This window comes from Haliaeetus leucocephalus, unplaced genomic scaffold (assembly GCF_000737465.1).
Source record: "Haliaeetus leucocephalus isolate CR32 unplaced genomic scaffold, Haliaeetus_leucocephalus-4.0 Scaffold2, whole genome shotgun sequence".
NCBI lineage: Eukaryota > Metazoa > Chordata > Aves > Accipitriformes > Accipitridae > Haliaeetus > Haliaeetus leucocephalus.
This window is the reverse complement of record NW_010972438.1, coordinates 167863-194315: the sequence shown is the minus strand read 5'-3', so window position 1 is coordinate 194315 and position 26453 is coordinate 167863. Positions and strand designations below refer to the sequence as shown.

The window sequence follows — 26453 nt, the reverse complement described above, 5'->3', positions numbered from 1 at the left end:
GGTGGTGTTTTGTTTTGTGTGCCGTGCCCCTGTGAAAGGTCAGAGTTCGTGACCTCGCCCGCCGCTGCTGCCGCCCGAGAGCGTCTCCCCGCTTCCTCTTCCCAGCACCAGGCCGGCCGCGGCCCCCTCCATCCCCCTCGCGGGGCGGGGCTGGGGACGGCGGCGGGGGAGGGGCTACCTGAGCCGCTCCCAGCCTCCCTGCCCACGCTCGCGCCGGCAGCGCGCGCCGCCGGCCCGCTCCCTCCGGCTGCGCCCGCAGCGGCGGTGTCCCCTGCGCACGTAGGAGGCGGCCCCGGGCCCGGAGGCCTGTGCGGGGCTGTCGTTGCGCCCCGGCGGGAGGGGGCGCTGGGCAGGCACCTGAGCCCGGAGGAGCCCAGCCCTTGCCCAGGCTCCCCCTTGCGAAGCCGTGGGGGGAAGATGCTGCCCCTCTCCACAGGCAGCCCCTGATAGCCCTCGCTCGCGAGGCTCCTCTGCAGCCTGAATTAATTGGTTGGAGGTGGTTGTTATGTGCACAGGTGGGTGCTGATGTTCCGTGTCTATCTGGGTTCCTACTAAAGATGCAGGGTCAAAGGTAGGCTTGCAGTTTATGGCGGCTTTCACAAAGGCCACTGCCAGACAGTCCTGAGTTCTTCCTTAATTTTGTAAAGTTGGTGTCACTGATTAGGGCTCTCCCGGCAGAGCTGGCTGTAAGTGAGGCATGTTCTGCCTCTGAAGGGGCTATTGTAGGCATGAGCCAGGTTTGGGTGCAGCCAAGGTGGTTTAAGAGCTTGCCACCTTTCAGTGCTTGTCATTGCTTTCTGAGGGTAGCATACATTGACTGGTGACCCTGATTCACTGTTGTAACTGTGTGTAGCCATTTCTTAACTACCCCTATCAAAATGGTCTTAATACTTACTTCCAGTAAGTTTCTCTTAAGTCTGGACAGAAGCTAACTTGAGGAGTGGTCAGTTGAACAGTAAAACTGGAAGATATGAAGTGATAGTAGCTCCTGAAAGGAAATGTATGGAAGAGAGAGCAGCTGAAGACAATAATCACTTAAACAGGAGGTGCTGTTGTCTGAGAGGTTCACAGTCAGCCCCCTGATTTTTTGGGGTTGTTTTTTTTTTTTTGTTAAAACTGGCTATTTGTGGCAAGACATGAGAAATTAAGAGCTATGTCTATGAATTACAGCCTTACTGTCACAAAACTGCAGTTAATAATATTAAAGCACATGATGTACAGATGTGTTTGCAACACAAATGAAAATGTTTCAAAAAATGTCTTGGGTGTTTGTTCACTACTGTAATGTTAAATATATGATGAATTTTAAAATTCTCAAAATATGGACATGCACATACCTTCAAAAGCAGATAGTTTTGGTGTGGGTTTTTTTGGTTTTGTTTTTTTTACTTCATAAAACATACTACTAAAATGTAAATACATTTTTGTAACAGATACCTTTCAGGATTTTCAAAATTCTCATAATAGCCTTACTGTAGAAGTAGGTTAGATGTTAGGGTAGGAATATGTTTCCCTTGTTATAAATCAAGTATGATGACTTGATGGAGCAGCATCTATGAGCACTGCGTGTTTTTTAAATAGAGGATTTGGCAAGAAAGCCCAAGTTTTTTAAAGTGAAGTACACTTAAGGGAATAAATGCTATTAGTCTGGCTTTAAACTGTGAGATGTGCATCTGTTGGATCACTGCTGTAAGCAAATTTAAACTGAATCTTTAGTTTTGTCCTTTATTTGCTATCCTAAAATGTTTTCATCAGAATATTAGTCAATTTTTTATCTTTTAATTATTTTTTCACACCAGCTGTGTTCATGGTTGGGTAGAAAAGTATTTCAATCTTATGGTGAGAAAATTCTCTGACAAGGCCTAGTATTTCTTGCCAATGGTTATGTTCAGTTGTGCACTCTTCGGTGATAGTCACTTGCTGAGTAAGCTAGAGGAGAATCCCACCATGAATAAATATGCTTTTGATTTTTAGAGTTATCTTTATGAGCAGGAACATCAAAATATATGGAATGGAGAGGAAGTAGACTAGGATGCCTTCAGTTAAATTTCTGCTTTGTATAGAAATCTTTATAGTGATGACTGTTTTGAGCTCTTCAGTGAAATAGTGTGTTATTTTTCCTTAATAATAGAATATATTTTAAATTCATTTGCTTCTGCTCACTAGCAAATTCTCTTGCTCACACCTCTTAACAGAGAGGTCCAGCATTTCTGTAGCTTTTGACTGCTAACCTGTTCCTTTCTGCTTTTATGATCTCTGGCTGTCAGTATTTGGAGTGGATTGAAATTTTGAGCTTTTCAGTTGATGCATAGGGAATGCCAGGACTTTTCAAGGACTCACAATAACAGCTTTCCTAGGTGTTTGTGTTTTGGCTTTTGTTCACTTTTCTGTAGTAGTTGTTCTATAATTGATTACCAGATAAGTCACTTTCCCACAACAAACCTTCTCAACCCTTTTCACTACTTCAGGTTTGGAAGTGTGGAGGAGTGTGCTTGGGGGGTGTGGTGTTTTCTTTGTTTTTAACTGCTGTGGGCAAAGATGCATTAGATATTATGACAAAGCTTTGTCAGTGGTCTTGGTGCATGAGAGAATTTACCAATTGGCTTAGAACTGATGAATTAGAGGGATAGACTCTATAGTGCAGCTTATTTACTGGTTTGCTCACCTCCATCTATACTTATTCATGTCGTAACCTCTTTTGACATAGGTTGTCTTTCTTCTGGTTTTATGCATTGAAAACTAATGTGATTCTGCACTGAGGCTCATAGGTGCTGCAGCAATAACCTTGTATGCCCTGTGCCCTTCTGCTGTACAACAGTTAGCCAGGTGGCCTGGCTAGGAAGGTTGCTTCTCCTGCCTGTGTAATTACTGCTATTATTTCTTGGCCTTTTAAAGTGTTCTGCCCCAGTGTTGTGTTTAATAATGTACCTCTGACTTGTCGCTACCTTGTGGTTTTTTTATATGAACAGAGTTCTCCTCAAAGTAAGTTTGCAATTTGTGTGAGGAAAGACTGGAGGTAGGAACATGCATGTCTGAAGGCCCCACAAGTCCTGTCGAAGATTCTTAGGTAAACCTGCGCAATTAAAGGTCTGCAATATCCTTTCAATATCTATTAATAATCTTTGGTAGCTCAAGGGAAAAATGAAAACCCTTGCTTCCATAAACTGGTATTTTTGGTTTCTGAAGGATTTTCTTGATAATACAGTATATATTGGCAACCAAATGTATGTGTACTTGTGAAAGGATTGCTGTGGCATAATGGAGTAGAATGGAAGGGACCAGCAATCACTGGGATGCTATGCCCATAAAGCAGGTGTGCACTGATGATAATTTCCAAGCATGTTATTTCTTCACCTTGTTGGATGTGTACCTGAGTGTACAGCCTGCTTCAGCAGGGCTTCCTCTTTCAGAGTTTTGTGCATTGTGAGAATTTTGCTATGGGAGGATGTTGCACTGAAGGTTTCTTGCTTTGGAGCCTAACTGATCTAGTGGTCAAGAGAAAGGGTGTTTTTGTTTACATCATTGTGCTTTTGAGCATACATGTTCTATTTCTTTGTTAAAGCTCTGAGATACTTTGAGAAGTAGGATATTGCACTTAGACCAGTGGTCTAGTCTGTTAAAAGCAAAATTCTGTATAGTTTTGAATGTTGCCAGTAATTCTGTATTGTTTTGAATGTTGCCAATGACTGAATCAGTTACTGACATTGCTGGAAAGCAACATATACAGAAATGCTTTAGAGGTGTATTTTTCCTCTATCTGAGTGGTACTGGAAATGAAAATGCAGTAATGAGAATTGTATATCCTATTAAGCAAAGCCTGCAGATACTGTATTGAATGTTTTGCACAGTAATTTGAAAATAAAACAAATAAGATTGCTTAGTGTTATCTTGCAAAAATGTTCCAAGGTATACATTCATAGCTGTGAGGATTTGGGGGGAGGGAGGGGAGAAGCGGTGATCATAAGTTAAAACTACATGCTTTCATAGTATTATGATTTTATGGAAATAAAAATATTGGTATCTCATAACTTCTGAGTGTGTGATTTAGTTTGTTTCTTGTGTTTAAAAATAGTGAACAAATTCTGAGTTCTGTTGTGTAGTGTTGTACTAATTTCCATAACTACTGAAATTTTGGAAATGTTAAATTTGGACCTCACAAGTAATTGGTTGTGATAGTGACAGGCTGTTATTCTTATTATTGTTGCTGGTTTTTGGGATGCCTCTAGAAGTAGCTGACACAAACGTACTGCCTGTGCTCTAGTGAGACAAATGTGTTGCCTGTGGGCTTATTTAAAGTTAGTTAATAGCTGAAAACCACCAAAACTCCAAAATTCTGTGTGATACACCAAATTAAAGATAACAAATGTTTATATATTCTTTAGTGTCTCTTTCAGTTGCTGTCCATCTTCTTTCATTCCCTTTTCACAAATTCCTCTTGTTCTACTTACCAACAAGTCTCTGACTGAAAGGAAGAATGGAAAATGCTAGAGCCAGAGATGAATTGCTGCTGTCCTTCTCTCTGCTTCCTGCTTGGAAAGTTGAGGAGAGGTTTAGAGGACAGGAAGAGTTGTCTCCTTGTTCTTCCTTCTTTCTGCCACCAAGAGAAGGCCTTGCAGCAGTTTTACTCTGAGCTCTGGTGCAGCATGCAATCCTGCTTGCTGTGCAGCTCCACCATGCTCACTAAGGTTGGCAACAAAAAGTGCAGTGAAGAAAGCTGTATCAAGATTGGGACAAGTTTTGCTGTGGTTCTTGCAATAACTTCAGTGAAATATAGAACTATACTGTGTGCCCCTAACTTATTTAATAAGCAATATTGTATTAGATAATGCTGAAATTTGCTAAATTTATATACACTGACTTCTAAAAGAGCCTTAGTAAAAACTGCTCGTATAGGTCCTTTTTGGCTTTAGCTATGACTGGAGAGAAAATCAATAGAAGATGCTGGAGGTGAAAAAGATAAAGAGAACTGAGATACTCTACAAGTAAAGGTTAATAACTATACTGGCAGCAAAGAAAAGAATTAAATCTGTCTACTGGTGAGTTGACCTTTGATTGCAGCCAGATGCTGACCCAGCCACTTATTTCCTCCTCCTTGTCAGGACAGGGGGAGAAAATAGGATGAAAAAGCTTGTAGGTCAAGATAAAGACAGAGAGATCACTTGCCAATTACTGTCATGGGCAAAACAGACTTGACTTGGGGAAAATTAATTTAACTAATTGCCAGTTAAAATAGATTAGGATATTTGGATGGTGAGAAAGCCAAAAATTAAAACAACACTTTACCCTGCTGCACCTTTCTGTCAGGCTCAGTTTCACTCCTTCTCTCTTGACTCCTCTACTTCCCCCTCTGCTCCAGCCCTCAGAGTGGTGCATGGGGGATGGGGGGGTTCCAGTCGGTACACACCAGCTCCTCTCTGCCCCGTCTTCCTCACACTTTTCCCCTGCTCCAGCATGGGCTCCTCTCCACGGGCCGCGGTTCCTGTCAGGAGCGTGGGCTCCTCTCCACGGGCCGCGGTTCCTGTCAGGAGCGTGGGCTCCTCTCCACGCGCCGCGGTTCCTGTCAGGAGCGTGGGCTCCTCTCCACGGGCCGCGGTTCCTGTCAGGAGCGTGGGCTCCTCTCCACGGGCTGCGGTTCCTGTGAGGAAGCATTCAACTGCTCCCAGCCATAGTTCAGAAAGGATTTTAGTGGTGGTCTTTTTCAAACTCTCCTGCTGATAACAAGGACCTTTTCGCTCTTCCCCTTTGTGGGATAGCTGCCTCAGAAGAAAAAATGTGCTGCAAAGCTGCCACTCAAGAAGAGGAGGGAAGACACCCTGTGGAAGTTGCTCCTTGCCCAGGAGAACAAATTGAATTCACCATAGACCAGAGGTGAGATGGGAGATGTGCACAGTTACAGGGAGGGAAGGATGTTTTAGATGTGGAAGGAGAGAACCATTGCAATGCAAAGGTGGGCTGTAAGACTACCTATGGCATAGGCCAAAACCCCTCTGTCTAGTCATGGTGATGGTATTGGTGGTAAAAGTGCATAATGGACTAAAAGGGGGTCAAAAGTTAGGGCAGGCCAAGAAGTACAAAATACAAGCAGGATTTAAGGTTTTTCATGTGTTTTAAATGTTTGGGATTGACACTATTGTAGAGCTCTGATTTTTTTTTTTTTTTTTTTTTTTTTAAATAAGTTGTCATTTCACGTGCTTAAAATTTTCACAGAATTTTCCAGAAACTTTCGAGGTAAATTTTAAGAGCAAAGCTGATATCTAGCATGGAAGAAGTCAACAGTTATGAGTGACTGAGGTTTTAACAGTGTAAACAGTTTGGTCTTGTTAATGCCACATTCAATTTAAATCTCTCTTTTTAAGTGTTAGTAGATGATTTTTGAAGTACGAGTCCTTGTGCCTTGTGTTCAGGTTGGTACATGGCTGGACAGTGCTGAGGGAAGCTAGTGATCTCCATCCTCTGGGTCTTTTTTCCCCTCATTTCTCCATAGTTGTCTCTTAGTAAAAGTGAGCTCGCTGTCTGCTCTAGGCTTTGTCAACTGCAGAAAAATCTCACTTCAACCTGACTTCTGAACAGTTTTACTGGTTTATTTGGAAATGCAGTTATTTAGCTGATGACATGCTGGTTTATTCTGGAAAGAGGGAAGAGTGATTCCTTGCGCTCACGATGCTCAGGTGGTGGTCAGAATTAAAAGTATTGCTTGTGCAGTAGGGACCATTCCAGTGAGTAAAAGGTGCATCTTAAAAAAAAAAAAAAAAAAAGTATCTCTACAAAGGAAGGCAATTATGTGGTAGAGCAAAGATTCGTTTCATTCTAATGAATATGCACAGCAGATTCAAGATTTCTGAGGCAAAATACAAATTCATGACAATCCAGAGTTGGATTAAGGTTTCTTTTAATGTGGTTAAATGCTTTCAGAATTACTCTTTCTTGCCACTGTGGTGAAAAATAGATCATTGGGCACTGAAATGGAACATTAGGAATCTGAACCAAGTGCTGTGAAAGCTGATGGATTTAGCAGACTTTATATGTGTGTATATTTTTTTTTTTTCTGATTTACATCATTTTGTATTAATGACTGGATATTTATATTGAGATCTTGCTCAGCGGTCAAGTCCCACACTGACTGTAGCTCTGTTAGGCCTGTCAGCACTCTGCAGTTGTTTTTGGACAGATCAGAAGAAAGGCAAAAAATTCTAGAAGGCATGCAGGAATATGGAAAAGTATAATGTACCAGACACCTCAGTGTAGTTTGGGAGAGCATATGGTTCAGATCCAGGTGAAGTCTAGTGGCTGTGTACTCTTGTTGTACTTATTTTGTTGTTTTGTTCTCTACTGCTTGTGAGAATTGTATTTCTGACTGTAGGAGATAAAACTTGTTGATCCAAGAAATCATTGGTGTTCATCATGTAGTAGCTGTACTTTGAAGTGAAATTTTGCAGAAAATAAGCTAGAAAGAGTTTTTAATTTTAATGAATAAATTTCATATAGGGAAATTTATTTTTTATTCATTAATATTTGTAAAAAGCAGTTTTAAGAACAATATGCAGCTGCTATACATTGAAGACTGTGAAAACCAAGAGCAGTGCAAAATCCTAACCCTGCCCCAAAATTCACCTGAAGTGACCTCTCAATATGACACACTCAATTATTACTGCAGGACCTGACTGCTCTCTAAGAACTGACAATATGGACAGAAAGTAATTCCAGTTCCTGTGGTGCTTTCTTTAAGACCACATTAGTCTGCTGGCAAGTACTGCAGTTAATAACATGGCATATGGTATGTGAAATGAAAATATAGACAACTACTAGGCAGTTTAAAATGTCATCCAGTTTCTTTTAACTTAGAGGAGCAAGGAAAGGACACAAAAATGTAATACTACAAGTAAAAAGATGGAAAAAAATCAGGGCACGCTTATGTAAAGTGTATTCCATGTCTTTCGAAAGCATATAGATTAGAAACAAGCTGCAACACTTCTCTTGGGGGGGAAAAAAGCTATTAAACTAATCAAAAGAATGTAAAACCCTTGTCATTTAGTAATAATAATATAAAGAAAGCATGGTAAAGAATGACAGTGCTGTTTCATGGGCACTTTAAAGGTTTCATGGTGTTTGTTGTTATTCTGTGGAAAAGTAAGACATTCAGAATACTTGTGTAACAGCTTTTATGAAAGATCAATTTTTTTTAAAGATTTTATTTTACTTGGGTCTCTCTGAAAGGGATTGTGGGAAACCAAGTAGGAAAATAAGGAGAAAAACACTGAAACAACTGAGAGCAGCTTGCATCTGAGCTATTGACTAAGTAGCTAGTACATTGTGACTTATTACTGAATTTTTTTTGAAACATTTGTGTAGGTGTGGAACAAAATCTTTGTTTTGGAGTAATACTAGCTACAATTTAGGAAGAAAGAGCTGTTTGTAAGTAAATGGCATATAGTAAACTGAGTATCTCTATACCTCTATTCTAAGATGTTAAAATTTTCTAAAAGCTGATTACTGGATTAACTCTGAAATGAAGATAATTTCAGTCCCTGGTGCTTAGCTTTGCTCAAATTAGATTAACAGTTGCACTGAAATTTTGAGGACATATTCATTTTTTTCTCTTTCTTTGTGCTGTACTGAGACCATTTATATCTGTGCCTGAAGTAGGTTTGACTGGTAGGCAGGCTTTACAGGGAGTAAATGCAGTGTGGACTGAAACACTTTATAGTAGCAATTAGGTATAAATCCTGTTTCTACCAGAAGGCCTCCACTATCATCTTCTGATTTGATGGTCTTCCTTAGTTTGTCAGAGAACTGGTTAATAGGTAAGTGTCTGTTAACAGTAACTGGAACTGCAAAGCTAGAATTAAAGAAGGTAAAAATAATGTAAAGGAAAAGCCTGTAGAACTGCAGTTATGTCTTGCTCTTTTATTTTTCCACATTACTTAAAACAATGTTTAATAGCACTGTATCTTATTTTTTACAACAAAATATTTTCATGTATTCATTTCCTGCTTATAACTGAAAACTTCATACAATAGTCATTAAATGTCAGCACCTAAATCTTCATAATACTGTTGTTCTGTAGTGCAGTTTTGTTTTGTTTGGGACCATGGTTAGAGATCTGACTGTATTCAACATTCTCTCTTTTGTCAGTGCAAGATGTTTTTAAGGGGGGGGGATAAACATTTACAGTGTATTGGTAGCAAGGCCACGGTTCTAACATGAAACAGAGAGTTAACATCAGTGTTCATACATTAACTAAAGAATACAAGTGGTTTACTTTTCTCATACTTGGTTTCTGTTTGCATATGATAATCTATGCTTTACGAAACTATCAGACTCAGATGTATCAAAAAAACCCCAAACCAAATATATTTTTATTTAGTGGTAGGTGTGTATTTGGGTTTTTTAAGCTTGTTTTTCCAGGTGACAAATTGAACTACCTTTATAATTTGGATACATATTACAGACCTTTAAAAATACAGACACTTCTAAACAGTTTGTTAGGGTCAAAAATTCAGATATCCATTAAGTTTCTTGAAGAAAGGGAAAAATGAAAGTAATAAAAATCTCCCCCCAATATATTTTAATGTAAGTAAATTCTTGAACAATGTATTTTTATACAAAGATATATTTTAATCATAAATGCCATTCTATTCCTCAGTCAAATATTATGGCAAATATAGGACACAAAACCATTTTATTGCAATGATTAGAACACCACTTCTCAACCTTCTTTATAAAAAAAACCAAAAAAACAACAAAACACTAAAAAAACCCCAAACAACCCCAAAACAACAAAACCCCAAACTCCAGAGATCTATATCCTCAGCTGGTATAAAGCAGCACAGCATCTTTGAAGTCGTACAGATACTTGGCTGCTGAGAATCCAGCCCTGGAGATGTAGTGCACAAGAGCAGTCTGATGTAAGATGCATTTAGTCTCAGGAGTTCCAAAGCACTCCAGCAGAGCAGGTTCAGACAAGTGCATTTGAGCCCACCAACATGTTTCCAATGGTGTGCTGGTTATATGGAATAAACTTTTGATGACACTTTTCATAACAAGAACAGCAGAAACAACAGGAGCTTTGAAAATAGACTATTTAAATAGATGATAAAAATCTTAACACTACTAGGTAGACTAGTGTTAAATAAAAACTGTCTGTAGTTTTATAATAAATTAAAAATAACCTTTGGGTTTGAGTCTGATGCAGTATCTAGGGAGAAGTGATAATTCAACGTCTGGATTTGTAGAGCTACTGGAGTGCATTTCAAAGTACTGCAGTGGTATGAAATTAAACCCTTTAACATAAATTCTACAGTGATCTGTGTAAAATTATAAATTGATCGTAAGTAATTATCTTGGATCATAGCCAGTGAAGTCTTGGTAGACCAGGTAAATTGGATGTGGTGTTTGTTCATTTTCTGTGGAAGCAATTTAGCATACGCAGGGCATAATTTCATGCTGGCACTTATTAATGCATGAGTAATAAATCAGGCCACAGAACTCCTTAGAAACATAAAAAAATGAAACTGTAGTTCAATAAAAATAATAAAGTGCTTTAAATGAGCATTTGTTGTTTACTACATTGTTTCTCACTTCATGGTAGACATCAGAACCAACCCAATGAAATATGACAGGGCTCTAGAGCCTGTTACTTACTGTACTCAGTATTTCCATGTATTTTCTTGTCTTGATGTTAGACTTAGTTTACTGTGGGATCAGAGGAGAATCTTATAGTACAGGTTGAACTTGCACAGACATAAAGATCACCATAAATATTCTCTATTTTGAAGTTTCCATTTGCAAAAATGCGGATGTAAGAAGAAGGAAGCAAAAAGAGCAATCTGGAAACAGTTCATATCCAGTCTATGTAGCCAGTTTGCCTGAAATACACTGTTCAGTTTTGTAAGACAGAAGAAGGTTGCTGGAAATGTATAGAAATCTGAGAATTTATTCCAAGTCCATTGAGTGATAGCTGCTATAATATGGATGCTTCTTCCATGGCTTCAATCCACCTAAAAAGGCAGGAAAGAAAAAGTGGTACATATAAAATTATATGCATTTTAAGAACATATGTGTTTTAAGAAAAATAAGTATTTTAAGAATGTAAAGCCTGAAGAGGACTGTATTTGCCATCCCAGCTCTAATGAGGAACTATAGTTTTGTGATTAAAACAAGGAATTGGGTACTAGGACTCTTGTGTTCTAGTACAATCTTTATCGGGAATTTATTGTAAAATCTCAAAGATGGTACAAGTGCTGTCTTAGAACAGGAAAGATGCAACCACTGAAGTATGCTTAAAAGCAACAAAACTTGCCATAAACACTCACTCACTTCCCTGTGTGTCTTGAGATGCTGGCATTTTTATTACTAATTTCATGACTATTTTATTATGTGGAAATAGTAGCATTAGAATGGGAAATCTAAACAATTATTTGTCAATGAGGAAACTAAGAGATGGATAAATAGAACACATAAATCAGAGAAGTTTCTGTACAGTAATCACATTTGACAGACTTCTAGGCATAACTCTTGAGACTCAGCCTCCTCTTTACCTATACAAGGGAGCATATTCTCCTTCCTGAAGGAACTGAAAAGTACCAGGTTGATTTTTAACCCAGGCCAGTCACATGCATTTGTGCTTAATCAACACTCTGAAAGCAGTTTGTTTCCTCTGTTATAAAGGCATTCTGAAGTGATGGAGAGGGAAAAGCCCTACATAAGCTTTTGGACCTGCACACTAGCTAGTGTGGAAGTCTACCCCCATACCTCTGTGCTGAATTGTTATCCTCTGCTCGGAAGCTATAAAAGAGAGTCTGCTTGTGGTAGAGATGGAAAACTGTATCCATGCTTCCTTCCTCCTTCTCTGGGGCAATGGTGAAACCCAACAAAGGCAAACTTTCTGTGGCAACTTTGTCCTGAAAGCAAACAAGAAGTGAACCAAAACTTAGAGAGAAGGCTTGTAACAGTTTGAGGGCTCTTTCTGAAAACCCAATAATGATACAACCCCTCTCTGACAGGGCTGCAAAAGCAGTAGTGTGAATCTTTTGCTGGACTGGTGGCTCTTGCCTAAACAGGAGCAGTGCCTGTGTACCGCACATGTTTATCTAGTCTTAGTCCTGAACTCAAACACTACCTCTGAAAGTCCAGTTCTTCATGATCATCCAAATGGCCATAAAGGTCAAATTAGCCATTACTTTAGTGGCCGTCTTTGACATGATGATCCAGGAGGCAAACTAGAGGTTACTGAGAGTATGGGACAGTATAGCAGCAGTTCTGAAAGCCTGAGACCCACTCCCAGTTATGTTCCTTTCAACTGTTTTTTTGCTGAGTGCAAGTAGTAGTCTTTTTGGTACCCTGTCATTTCCTTTCATAGCACTAGCAACTTTTTTTAGAAATCTGCACTGTCTCAAACAGCACACTTGCTTTCCAAAATGCTGCTTTGAAATTTCTGAGCAGTAATGCAATTAATTGTTAATTTACTCCCAAGAAACGTCCATGAATTTTGCTTGCCAGACACTGCTTTGTACAAGTTAAAGGGAACAATAAGCCTTAATTGAATTGCAGATTAGCTGTTACTGATAGCTGCAGTTTTGCTCACTGTATTTAGGTAATGTTTTCTATATGTGTATGTTGTCTTTGCCTCTGCTTTTGGAAGTTAAATTGCAAGCTGGGAATGCAAAGTGTAATTAGCCATCTGTTGCTTTTTCCCTATTGTTGAACCAGAAATGATCACTTTTAAGGTTAGCAGAGCTGAGGTAAATGTATTGGATATGGAATTTGATGCTAATGGTATGAATTGCTGGCCAAATCGTGAACTCTTTTGTGCCTCAATCTCCTCATCTGTTTAAAGGGGATAATGTTGCTTCATGTGATCGTCACAGCAGTGATGAAAGTTTAAATAATTTATGTTTGCAAAGTGTTCTGAAGGCTTAAAGTACCAAATATTGCTATTACAACAGTTCTTGCATTCTGTGTCCTTTCTTCAGCAAAATGAATTTTTATGCTTCTGCTTATGAAATCTGTCAGTTATAACCAAACTTTGTATCACACTTACTTGTATTGCAGCTATTCACAAAGGAGAAGAAATTAAAATAAGAAAAGGGACTGGGAAGAGACAAAATACAGAAAAATTATCTAGTTGATATCCAACCTCCTTGTTGGCTGTAAGGAGAAGCTTACAAGCCAATACACAAGGCATTATTCTCACCTCTTCAGACTGCCTCCTGTCTGACTGCCTCTTTCCCTGTTGGTAATAGTAGGACAAATACATCCTATTTATACTTGCAAAACTACAAGGTTCTTCTGCCCACAAGAAATGGATCATAGCACCATCTATCTACAAAATATCTGGCAGTTACCAAGTGCATCAGAGAATGCCTAAGGACCTTGAAGTCTTTAGGTGTAAATATGTAGACTAAAGTTCACAGTGATTGACAGTTTATAATAGCATGAATAGCAAGAAGTTAAATAATGAAGGGCGGTTTGTGAAGAGGGCTGCCAAGGCCCAGCTAGGGCTGTGGCTCACCCCTCAGCTAAGGACAGCTCCCTGGGGACTCAGTCTGTTAGGACCAGGTCTCAGAAGGCAGGTAGTTGTGAGAGCTGCCATTTATACCTATGACATCTACTTGTGCTGCCTGTAGGGAGTAAAGAAGGGAACTCAGATAGGAAACTATTTCAAGTCAAACTGCACAGTACCTCATTTGCTATGTAGGTGTAGAGGACTTTGCCTTTGATAACAAACCAGCGTTTCTTCCAGTGTCTTTTGCCTCTCTTACATCTGCTGAGGTAACCACTGATGGTAGCTCCCTCTCCTGAGGCTGCCACCTGGAGCAGGATAGGAGAAATCAGGATTTGTAACACCAAAGGCTTTTCCCCTCCTGATTATGCATGGTTCGCATCACACCAGACAACCAGGTCTATGTCCATGAAACCGTAAGTAGACCATTAAAAATATTGAGACAGAAAAAAATATAAGCATGGTATTACAGTTCTTTTTAACAGTTTGAAGATTTCTGGATAAACTTAGTTCTCAGTAACTCTGATGGAAAATATGCAGTTGAGTTATTATAGAGATCAGCAAGTTTACGGTTATATTCTCAGAAGCCTAACTTGTCCCTTTTCGCAGGTCTTTTTTTGTATACTAAAAGTACATTCTTCCAAAAGAGAATTACAGTCTTGTGGCTGAACACTTTTAAGATGTGGGTATATTTAGGACTTTGCAATGGTTTTATATCACTTTATGTTAATCACTTGACTATGACTTGGTTTCATTTGGGAAATAGTATTTCTGAGAAGTCACCCCTCTCACAGAAGTATTTCAAGATCTAAGTGGTTAATGTTCTTAAAGATCCAGATTTTGAGTAGATGTAACTATAAACACACACAATGCAGTGTACGTTATTAGTTACAGTAGTAAACTGCAGCGGTATTGGATTTAGAAACAAAGGGCAGAGATTCAAAACCAGCTTTTGTAGCACTGACAGAAGAGAAGACTGAGCAGTAATAGAGCCGTGTTTTGCAGCAGAACAGAAATGCTCCAGGACCTGGGTAAAACAAGTTAGAAAAAGTTATGGAACAGTGCTATTGTGAGACAGTTCATATTAATAAACATGTGCTGCCTCCTCGTGGATAGAAAGGCAATGCTTTTTTCCTAATGGGGCTGAAATTTTGCCTGCTGGTTCTTTCAGTATTCAGTTTGTGTGTTTGTATTGCATGCTTGTATCTTTGGCTCAGTTTTGCCTCAGCATAAACAAACCTCAAGAAATTCCAGTGTCTCGACTGTACAATGAGTTCAGCGAGATGTTTGCACCCTATTCTCTTTAATAGAACAATAAATAACTGCAGATTTCAGTGAAAGTACCTTACTGTGCTTGAATTCAATGGGCAGCTTCGCTACTGAGGCTACACCAACATGATTGGCACCTTGTTCCTGGAAAGAAAACTAATATAGCTGGAGAAATCCTGGCCCTATTGAAATTGGTGGGAATTTTATTTGTTTACGTTGGTGGGATCAAGATTTTACTCATTTGATCTGAAATAGTTTGGTTTGAGCTGGAGGGAAAGTGCCTCATTAAACATGTATGCTCCTGAATTGATTGCCAAGGACTAGAATCTATTCCCTAAGTAAGTGGTATTTTAATTCTCTTGAAATGAAAGTAAGATTTCAGAAGTAAGGGTCTTGTCAAAAAAGGTAACTGGTCAACAGTGTATCATGCTCTGATGATACTCGTTATTGTCTGTGATCTGCCTTGTTGTACTGTCTAGTACCTTGAAGTCATCTTAGTTTTCTAAAGACTTCACAGTCTAATGAGCAAATTAAAGTACACTGCTCTAATTGGGTTTCTCAGTGGACTCAAGAAGCTTCTGTGGTATTTTCAGAGCTCAGAGTATTTTGTATTTTAAACATTGTTGTGAAAAACAGAAAAAAATAATTGCGTGATGAAAGTAGACCAGGGCATGGGCCAAGCCCACTGCACACAATAAGTTAGAAACATAGCTGCTGAAGTATGAGCACACAGTTCCCTACAGTTCCTTGCCTTTCTCAGGCAGCCTGGTCCTACCTCCATAAGAGCTGAAGGAATCTTCTTCTGTTTCTTAAAAGATGAATAATGAATATTGTGGAAGACAGAGGAGAAGGCACTGCTTGAACACCTGGATGAAGTTGGAGGGAAGCTCACACTTAGTGGCCGCTCTGCAAGATTAAGAACATTCAGACTAAGGAAAATGTAATGCCTCCTCCATAGCTGGTTTTTATTTTAGCTTTTCTTTCAAGTCACCCCTTTAATTCTGATTACATGGGTGGATTTCATAGCATCCTAGGTTAATGGTAATAATCTACAGCTACTTGAAAGAAGCCTGCAAGAAAGCTGACAAAGCACAAAACACAGCTTGTTTTCTGCTAATTTAAAATCAGCATTAAGCAAACGGCTTTCCCATGTTTCCCCTCTATGTTCTGTAACACCTTTGCAGGATAGATTCACTAATGGGACATTCTTTCTGTATGAACCATTCTCTTTGAGTTCTGCATGGGAGACAGTTATTCTGTCTCTGTCAATCTCCATTAACCCCACTTGTCTGAGTTCATATCTTCATGATCTCACTTCTGGCAACATACGTTGTCTGGAAGCTCTTAGTAAAGCACAGCATTGGTTTAGTACAAATCTAAGTTACCATTTCTTGGACACACAGTGGCTTGGGGATCCTTTTTTGGCTGTTGTGACAGCACCTGTTCATGTGTTTGCTTGGCTAGTGTGAATTTCTTTAATCAGGATGGAAAAACTAAATTTCATCTGTCCCTACCTTTTTATCCTTGACAATGTAATGTACCTATTTCTAGAGACTGTCTACGTGAATAGTTGTGCAAGAACATTATTTCCGGTTCATTCTCTGTTCATATATATGTAACGCCTGCCCTCCCTTTTACCTTTGATTTGGATATGTATTTAAATCAGAAAAGGGACTTCTATAGTAGGACAGTAATACAGAGTTCTAGTTAGTCAGTAGCTCTTCTGCTTTGAATTCATGCCTTCATCTGTAACCAGATTAACTCCCCATGTAGAAAAGCTCTTAGTGACTCTGCACTTTACTGCAGCATTTCTTTTTGTAAAAGCTAAAACATGGATGAGGACAGCGTAGAATTGTAAAGCCGTTGTCTTACTTCAATGGATAATTTGTTAGAAATGAGAGGGAAGAGCTATCACCTATAATTACATAATGGAATAGAATAGTTCAGTCAGAAAGAACCTACAATGATCATCTAGTCCAACTGCCTGACCAATTCAGGGCTGCCCAAAAGTTAAAGCATGTTATTAAGGGCATTGTCCAAATGCCTCTTAAACACTGACAGGCATGGGGCATCAACCACCTCTCTAGAAAGCCTGTTCCAGTGTTTGACCACCCTCTGGGTAAAGAAATGTTTCCTCGTGTCAAGTCAGAACCTCCACTGATGAAGCTTTGAACCATTGTCACACATCCAGTGTCACTGGTTCCCAGGGAGAGGAGATCAGTACCTCACTTTCCATGTCCCCTCCTTAGGAAGCTGCAGAGGGCAATGAGGTCACCCCTCAGCCTCCTTTTCTCCAAACTAGACAAACCCCATGTCTTCAGCCGCTCCTCAAAGGACATAGTTTTTATCATTACTGTGTATCAAAAGGCCAGGGGAGCCCTCAGAGAATCTGGCTTGCTAAAACAGTTTTAGCTGCCATATAGCCTGGCACTCTTGGGATCTCAATTCACATGCCCCGTGCTTGGAATGAGAAACCCTCTTTAGCAAAACCCAACATGGTAGGCAGATCCTAAGCCCTCCCCATTATACAGGCAGGAAATCGGTTTGTCAGTTCTGCCAAGAATGAAGGAATCTTACCTCTTTTCTTAAGTTCCACATAGCAGCTATCACAGACTTTGGCTGCTTGATCTTTGAGGTACTTCATAGGATACTTGTTTCTTGAACAATTTCGACATACAATCTGTTCCAGGAAGGAGAGATGCACATAAATGTAACTTAAATTTATATATATGCACATGCAAAACAAATCCTCTGAGTCAGTTGGGAGAGGAAGATGGATAGTGGACCAGATATGACTCTCCTAAAACTGTGGCTGGCAGGGTAAGTCTACTGACTGAAATGTGATTGCTGTAGATTTACACTGTTGTAAGCCAAGCAGAACTGATCACTGTATTTAGTTGCACACCATTGCTGTGCCCATCTCCCCAGGAACTTAAACCTTCCCTACTAGTGAATCACAGAAAGACTACTTTAATATTACTTCTGTTTTCATAGCTTTGTTAGTAACATTGTTTTCTTAAGCAAGCTTGCAAGTTCCTGCTATCCCTGTGTAGGTACAGACTGAGTTTCTCTGTGGAATTAGAAAAAAGATTAAGTAAATGCTTTTTCACGCTAGCAAAAATTACTGGCAGTTTGAAAAAAAAAATATTACTGAGGCTAAAAGACAGCCATAGTTTAAAACTGCAGGTTTATGTGTATAAACAAATCTCTAGAGTCAGTAATAAAGGGACAAAACCAAGAAAGCTTATAGGTCCTCTTGGCTTTAGGGCAAAAGGCAGCAGCTCTTCAGTGGAGCACAGAGGAAGCTTTCCCTTTTGTCACTGACCAAACCATGCTCTACTGCTGAGTTTCTTCACTTTTCTTGGAAGATAATTTTACCAGCTGTTATTAGGGACAGGACATGGACTAGATGTGCTACTGCTCTGGTCCAGACCAGAGCCTATATTTTTAGTGTGTTGCTTCATTTTCTCTAGAGGTAGCTGTATATCAGATATAATGACTGGACTCAGCAACAATTATCTTGTAAGCCTTCAACTACTAGCCTTTGGGAATTAATTTGACCCTCAAGGGAAGGTTACTGTTGTTTCTACTAGAGTCATTAGAAACCTAATTACCTAATTTAGCAAAGCACTAACAGGTTCTGTGAGAAGTCAGATTGTGGTCTTGATGTTGCCACAAGTCTGCAGAAGTTACAGCAGTGGCAGCCAGTGTCCTAGAGGTGTGAATAAAGCCTCCCTGACAAGCTTGTACAGCTCTTACCTTCCCACAGGCATGGCAATGATGTCGCCTCAAAGTGAGGGTAAAGTCACAGCCACAGTTCATGCACATCATGACATGGGACACAGGTACCAAAGTAGGAGGCCTCTGTCCCAAGGGTATTCCAAGTCTTTCCCTTAGCTTAAAATCAAACAATGAAAAAAAATGAAGAAGCATCCACACCTCCAAAGTCCACACAGTCAGCTCTGCTCCATCACATAGAATTCTCCTCTCATTTCAATCTGCCTTCACCTGCTAAGATCCTCAAATTTTCTAATTCCTAATGCACCTTGTAAGTGAGATACAGCTGCTTCAGCACTGAAAGACTGTGGCTAATTAGTACATGGTGCCATTACAGCCAGAGTCACAAGTGGTAAAAATCCATGTAGATCTATTATTGATCAGGCACTGACATTCCTCCACATCAGACAAGGATCTGATTCGTTGTGTATGCAAATTGCAGGTAAGAACATGAGTTAAAGCCATCTTTTTATTAACAGCTTTTGAAATAATAACTGTCAAAAGCTCTATAGCTTTCAATCAAAAAGGGCCTGAACTCTTTATGCCATTATGCCTTGGGACAGTTCTACGATTGGGGAAGAGAGACTACAGAAAACAGTAAACCCAGAGATTAATTTACCCACACACAATCCAAATCTGATTCATGATTTCCATTGCTGATCTGAATATATGTAAGCAGCTTTAGAAAATGTATTCACTGTTCCTATTTCTTGGAATGCACCATGTTGCACCTGTTGTACCGATGCCTTTGCTCCAAGCCTAGGGAGCCACAGTCCATGTGGAACTGAACCCAACCTAATAAGCCATGCTGAGAAGCTGTGTATACTTCAGGTTCAGCACCAAAGTATTATGGGTACCTCACTGTCAATTCACAGCAGCTGAGTGTTTGGCAAAAGTACCGCAAGCTCTTGTGCTTTTGAAGGACTGTTTGTTAGGAGGGTTTCCTATGAGGAAATTAGGCTTCTGCAGACAAATAGGATTTAAACACAGAAAAATCAAATTAATCCAAATTTCTAGGGTTTACTTCAGAAGCAGAGCTGCAAAAGAAATTATTTTTTCATTTGTTGAAAAAGGATTTGGTTTAGGTTGCTATGCTAACTAATTTCTAATTTTTTCTTGTTAAATATTTGAAAGTAGATTACCTCCAGGCCAGAAGGAAAATCTTGGTTTGAGTCTTGATTAATTTTTTACTTTCTGAAGTCTTCAAAAATTAAATTGCAGAATCACAGACTGGTTGAGGTTGGAAGGGACCTCTGGAGGTATCTGGTCCAACCCCCCTGCTCAGGCAGGGCCACCTAGAGCCAGCTGCCCAGGACCATGTCCAGGCAGCTTTTGAGTATCTCCAAGGATGGAGACTCCACAACCTCTGGGGGCAACCTGTGCCAGTGCTTGGTCACCCTCAGAGTGAAAAAGTGTTTCCTGATGCTTGAGGGAACCTCCTGTGTTTCAGTTTGTGCCCACTGCCTCTGGTCCTGTCACTGGGCACCACTGAGAAGAGCCTGGCTCCATCTTCTTTGTACCCTCCTTTCAGGTATTTATATCCATTGATGAGATCTCCCCCCACCCTGAGCCTTCTCTTCTCCAGGCTGAACAGTCCCAGCTGCCTCAGCCTTTCCTCACAGGAGAGATGTTCCAGTCCCTTCATCATCTTTGTGGCCCTTTGTTGGACTCTTTCCAAGGTTTCCATGTCTCTCTCGTACTGAGGAGCCCAGCACTGGGGACAGCACTCCAGGTGTGGCCTCACCAGTGCTGAGTAGAGGGGAAGGATCCCCTCCCTCAATCTGCTGGCAGTACTTTTTCTAATGCAGCCCAGGAGACCATTATCCTTCCTCTGGGCACCTTGGTTTTAGGTGTCTGTGAAGTACCTTTCAGTGTGGTTTTGTAAAGAAGAACCCTTTTATGGGCAAACAATAACCTAACCTTATAAAGCTATGGTAAAGCAGAACCACCGAATTAAATTGCAAGCTGCAACCCAGGATAACACAAGGAGAGAACTCTGTTGGACAAGACAGGGATTGCTAGCCCATTTCTCTCAGGACATGTGTCCAGATCACAAACCCCACAGTCACAGGTGGTACTTACTGGTTCCCAATGACAGTTTCTGAGAGCACCATTAGTACACAATCTTAAAAATGCACACAAACTGAGATGAGAAATTACTTTCTGTAAGAGGATACAGAAACACTGAATTAAAATAACAACTGTTGTATTTGAGAAGCAGCTCCATTTCAGGAACTGTGTGATCTTTGCCTATGAGTTTCTAACATGCTCTTGAATGAAAGACTCTGTGAAATTGTAAGATGATACAGGCTAGGAAAGAAAAGTGAAGTCATGGGTGCAATGATCTCATGAACCAAGAATGGAAATCATAGAATCATAGAATAGTTTGGGTTGGAAGCAACCTTTAAAGGTCATCTACTCTGACCCCCCCTGCAATAAGCAGGGACATCTTCAACTAGATCAGGTTGCTCAGAGCCCCATCCAACCTGGCCTTGAAAGTTACTGAGGAGCCCAGCACTGGACACAGCACTCCAGGTGTGGCCTCACCAGCACTCTTTTTTTTGCTAATTAGTCTTATTTAGTAAAACTGGGGTTCTACATAACCTAAAATAGCATTTTTACTTTTTGTCAGATGCATTCTTTCCCTTAACTGGGAGCAATACAACTGAAATTAATGAGATAACAATAGTATACGTCAATTGTGCTGGTACAATTAGAATGTTGTTGGTGGGGTTTGTACTGGCAGTGACTTTATTATGTTTATGATATTAGTGTAACTAATGGGTAGTTTTGTTTTCTTAAAATCTACGAAGTTTGTAGCTATTTTTATTTCATCCAAAATAGTTACCCTTTAGGACAAAACAGTCTTCTTCCAGAAGAACTCCTATTTAAGCAAAGACCACAGAGTGTGATTAACATTTCAGAGGTAGCCTATGAGCTGTAATGAGCTTCATTGTTTAAGCTTGGCATACTGGTTTAAATGAAAATAGTAAGAACTCTTGCCGCTAGGAACTCTGCATTTTATAACCCTCCTCCTTTCCTCTCTCTCTTTCTCTCCCTTCCCCCTTCCCCTTTCAAGCATTAAAAGACTTGGCCGCCTTTTACCTCCACGCTGCTGTGGAAAGTGGAAGTGTTGTGAGCTTTGTAGTCATCTGGGATGTGTCTGCTGATGCAGCTGTACCAGTCATCCCTTTCCAAGCAAGAGCTGTGGAATGAAATACAGCAGAGCAGTCAATGCCATGCACAGCAGGGAGTGAAACAAGCTGTTTCTGGATCAGAGGAGAAAAGCTTCACTTTATGAATGTTTGCTTTTCCCCACTACTGCTTTGAACTGGTAATTTTCTGACCAGGAACAAAATTGACTGTTGGGACATATTCCGTGGGATAATTAGTGTAGATCCGTGGTTAGGACTGTGACTGAGAAGGAGCTAAGTGGCCAGAAAATTTTTCAAAGTAGTTTCCGACTTTGCTATAAGCTGCTCAATCCTAGATCACGTAGGACAATATGAAATGTCTTTTTGTCATGTCTGCCCTAGCTTTTAGGCACTCTAGCGCATGTAGTGTGGGCATAGGTTGCTCAAAGTAAGCGTGTTTATGCTCATCTCTACAGTGGGATGCTTAGATGATTTGCACGTTGGAAAATGCAGAAGTCTGTCACCCACAGTAGAGATGCGAATGCTTTCATTTTCCTCTAGCTCCATCACACACAATCTCCAGTCTCCTGGCAAGAGGTCAGGACAGCAATTTGGGAAGGAAGTTCTGCATTCCCTCTAGTTGCAGTTATGCATGGAGGTCAGTAGTTCTCTAGACTGGCCCCTAGATGCCCCCTTTGCACAAGGCAAAACAGTGAGCACTTTGTGCTTCGCCAGTCCAGATATCCCAGAAAAGCAGCAAGGCTCTTAGTGCCTGTTACTTCCCAGGTGCATTCGCTGTGTTACAGCCATAAGCTGTCCTGCCTGTTAGCTGGTTTTCCTGCTGTGACTTCAAACTGTGTGCATCTGAAATTGCACAGCTCTAGCCGTTCCCAGCATCAGTCACAGGAGGGAATGCAACTCAGTGTGGTCTCCCCTCCCTGAGTCATACCAGCCACTCACATTAAAGCTACCCACTAGACTTTGTTGTAAAAATTAGCAGTGGCATCACTGCCAGCTGCTGTTCATCTGTGATTTCCTCACACTGTCCTCATGAAGGCCACCAAACAAGACATCTGAGAACAATGTCTTTTGTGGTCTTTAAATAAAAAAAAAAGCACAAAAAGAGAGGAAATGCCAGATTTTATCAGTGATCTCTTAGCATTCCTCTGCACCGTGAGCATAAGCCCTTGTCTGAAAAACACCAGCCTCTGTAAAATTCAACAAGCCTGGAGCAGAAATTGGAGCAGAAACTGAGCCAGTGTATCTACTGCATATAGGCTAACCTCTGCAAGCCAAGGGGCTTACATGAGATTATCTCTGGCAAGAGTCACACTACTAATCACTCCTTATTACTACCAAAAGTCCCATCAAATTACACTTTCTAAGAAATCTGAAGATGGCTGTATCTTCCAGGCAAATCACAGCCTGTAAAACACTAAAAGAAGTCCTGTCTTCAACCCTTCTCTTGCTAATTCTTGGAAATTCTCTTCACTTGAGAATTAAGATATGATTTAAAAAAACCAAAGGAAATCATGGCCCATAGAGTGAGGTAAATTAAAGCCACTTTGGGAAAGACATAAGAGGGACAATATTTTATTAAAAGCCTGATACCTAACTGGCCCCTTTAACATCTTCTCTACTCCATTAAACATCTCTAGGCAGTAATCACAGGTTATTAGTGTCTAAATGAGGGAGTAACACCTGTCTGCTGATGAGTAAGATAAATTATGTCAGTTGGCACTGGCTTATTCTTAATTAGCTATTTCATTGGTTGCATGAAGGCTCAGAGAAGCTCAGACCTTGACTCACCATTGCCACATTGGGTCCTTGTTTAATTTTTGGGCTGTGCCCTTTGTGCTGAGCTATCAGTTATCTGTGTTGGCTCATATATTCTTCCTTCAGCAAATAGAGAGGGTCAAATTGTCACTGCAGTCTCCTGGACAGCAAGGGACATCCATAGAACACAGAAACTCGACTGGGATGAGATGAGATTTTGTCCCAGTGCTATCACTGTCACTCTGAATTAGCCTTTTAGGGAGGTAACACTGACTGAGTTCTCCTAGTGCTCTGGTATTTTATATGGGCACCACATGGTTACCCATGTCCAAGAAGAATGTTTCTGAAATGCAGATAAAGGTATAAGAGCAGTATGAGCCTTCTCCATAAATGCTCTGTGCTCAGATCTGTTACCAGCTCGCTGCAAGCCAATAACACAGACCTTTGGGTGAGAGCGCCATTTTCAGCAGGATGTAAAGACTTTACAGTGCCATCTGTTCATATAGCCATGCTGACTTCTGAGCTTCGGTGATCCTCATTCTACTGCCTTTAGTCCCTGCCACTCATTCCACGTTTCCTCAATGCATTCACCTTGCTCATACAAGTGTAAAGGCATTGAGGTTTGGGTTGTTTTTGTTAACAACTGTACTCCAGTGCAGACTTGCAACACCTTGGTATGAGTGGTAAAAGATACAGTCTTTAGGGATACTTGAAGCCTTCTGGTACTTTTCTGTCTTTGGTGCTCCTTTTGGTAAGTGTAGCAGGCCAAGGATGTTGTGCAGTGGGATTAGGAGAGCATGCTGTCCCACCAGTGTCTCATCAGCTCTGCCAGCCAGTACGGAAAAGGAGAGGAAAAAATGTTCTTGGGTGACTGATGGCAGATCAGTCCCAGAATGAGCAGCACAAGAAGGGAAAGGGGCTCTATCCCAGCACTATGATAGGAGTCAGTCTTCATCTGGCTGCTACCAGAAGGGCAACCTTTTAGTCTCAGGCCCTGGTTCTATCTACTACCAAAGAAACACAGCTCGCGGTGGCCTCACATGCTTTGTTTAGGCTACCTAAGCACAGACTTGATATGGGTACAAAAGGCAAAGAAACAACCTAACAATGCAAGCAGAACATCCCAAGCTTCTCACTAAGGTTGCCAACTTGAGTTGCCCCGAATAAAGGGGACATGCAGCAGTTATTTCCCCTCTATGATACAGAAGTACTGTATGCATTCTGCTTTTTTAACTGGCAGCAGGTAATTCAGAAGTACTGTGTGTATATTTTTACAATTGTGATGAGTATGCAGCTCTAAGAAAATCTGAGATATTTCTCATTTGCTGGTTATAAAAGGAAGTAGACAAAAAGGCTTTGACAGGTATATGAGCACTGCCCACAGATGGCAAGTGCTCTGGGAAGGATGAGAGCTCCAAATTCTGATTTTGAATAAGAAAGTGCCCTCCTTGTCTTTCTATTGCTATCTTCTGATCAGAAACTGACCTACAATCTCTTTCCGGCATTAGCTTGTGATCCCAGGACAGAGATACTGACTCCCAGTTTGCAATCAGTACTAGCACTACAGAAACTCATTAGTGAAATTCGTTTTAGTAGGAAGACCCATGAGGTTGCCAGTAAGGTTTAATTTTGGCTTTGTCATTTAAGCACTATTAAATGCTTTTATATCTATTGCATGATATTACCCAATTGCTATTTTCTCCAGCAGTTTTGCAACCCTAGTTGTATGAGGTAACAAGTGAACTTATGAAAGGGAGATATAACATACTCTTAGTGTCACAGGGAAAAAGTGTGAAAGATAATGGAAACAACTCAGGCTTCTTAGTAACGGACTTTATTCTCTTTCCTTTCTCTTTACGATGTTACCAAGAGCTGACTTCTAATCTTTACTCAGTATATGAGTTGAATTAATTACAGTTTATGAGCTTCACATTTATAATTAATATCTTCATTGTATAGTCAAGCACTCAGCCATTGTCTGTCACAATAGCACAGACCGAAATTGAGTTAAAAAAGAATGATACACCAGTTAAGTCTTGGGTATTGGTTAGACTAATGTAGAGATAAGGACTAGAATGTAACACCCTCTGCCATGGCTGTTTGGGGACAGTACCTTGCTGACAGGGTCAGGCAATATTCATCATATTCAATCTTCAGGACGTTTTGGGCTTTTTCTGTCACTGGGCGGCTGACCTAGAAACAAATGCCATGAACATGGACATGAGTTAAACCGTCTATAACCAGTACACCATACAAGTCTCAATGGGTATGGATGTATGATGTCTCAGCCATCTGTTTCATATTTCAATGCAAAAAGATGGGCAGGTAGGGTTTTCTGTCTTTTTTGTTGCTGGTGTAATGAGGAATGCTCTCTATTTCAATATGGTGGTGGTGCTAAAGGAAAAAAAATAATTTATTCCAACTATAAAGGTAAGGATAAAGTATCAATCAGTGTTCAGTTTTAATATGACAAGCTTAGGAATGTTTAGTCTGACAAGTGTCAGAGCATTTGGGGCAAAAGTTTTGGCTATTCTTGGAACGAATGGAAATAACTTTCTTCCTGACATGCAGACATACAGTGACGCACTTCAGTTCAATGAATGCCTGTCTGCAGCAAGGCTCTTTAAGAGCTAAAAAAATACTTAAAAGCTACAGCTCAGCTAAAACTTTTTCTCTGCCATGTAGTGTATTAGCTGTCTACCAATAGCAACAGCCACTTAGGAGAAATATAGCTTCATGGTACTGATACGTTGTTATTAACGAGTATCTATTATGCCAGTGACTCAGTGTTTCAAATGTACCCCAACACATACCTGCTCCGCAACTTCTTTTCACTTAATGGTAGAGTGTTTTGGCAATTCCTGCCCCAGCTGGGAACTCATAGTTGGTTTTAGACTATCAGGTCTCTAGATTGATCAGCCTCCTACCTTTTCATAACATCTCAACCCACCCGTGTCATTCTGCTGGAATTAATGATTAGTAATTCTCATCTTGCA

At 40.4% G+C, this 26453-nt stretch overlaps 1 protein-coding gene across 1 annotated transcript in view; it reads right to left on the bottom strand.

The window, feature by feature from the left end:
• Nucleotides 1-10960: 10960 nt before the first annotated feature.
• The window catches only part of FGD5 (FYVE, RhoGEF and PH domain containing 5), a 99252-nt gene continuing 83759 nt past the window's right edge, over nt 10961-26453 (bottom strand). The window contains exons 13-20 of the mRNA XM_010569991.1: nt 25571-25650; nt 21653-21752; nt 18530-18667; nt 17348-17450; nt 15546-15676; nt 13681-13809; nt 11752-11900; nt 10961-10997 (exon numbers count right to left, since the gene is read on the bottom strand). Coding sequence (XP_010568293.1) covers nt 10961-10997; nt 11752-11900; nt 13681-13809; nt 15546-15676; nt 17348-17450; nt 18530-18667; nt 21653-21752; nt 25571-25650 — 867 coding nt within the window. The remainder of the gene's footprint in view (nt 10998-11751; nt 11901-13680; nt 13810-15545; nt 15677-17347; nt 17451-18529; nt 18668-21652; nt 21753-25570; nt 25651-26453) is intronic.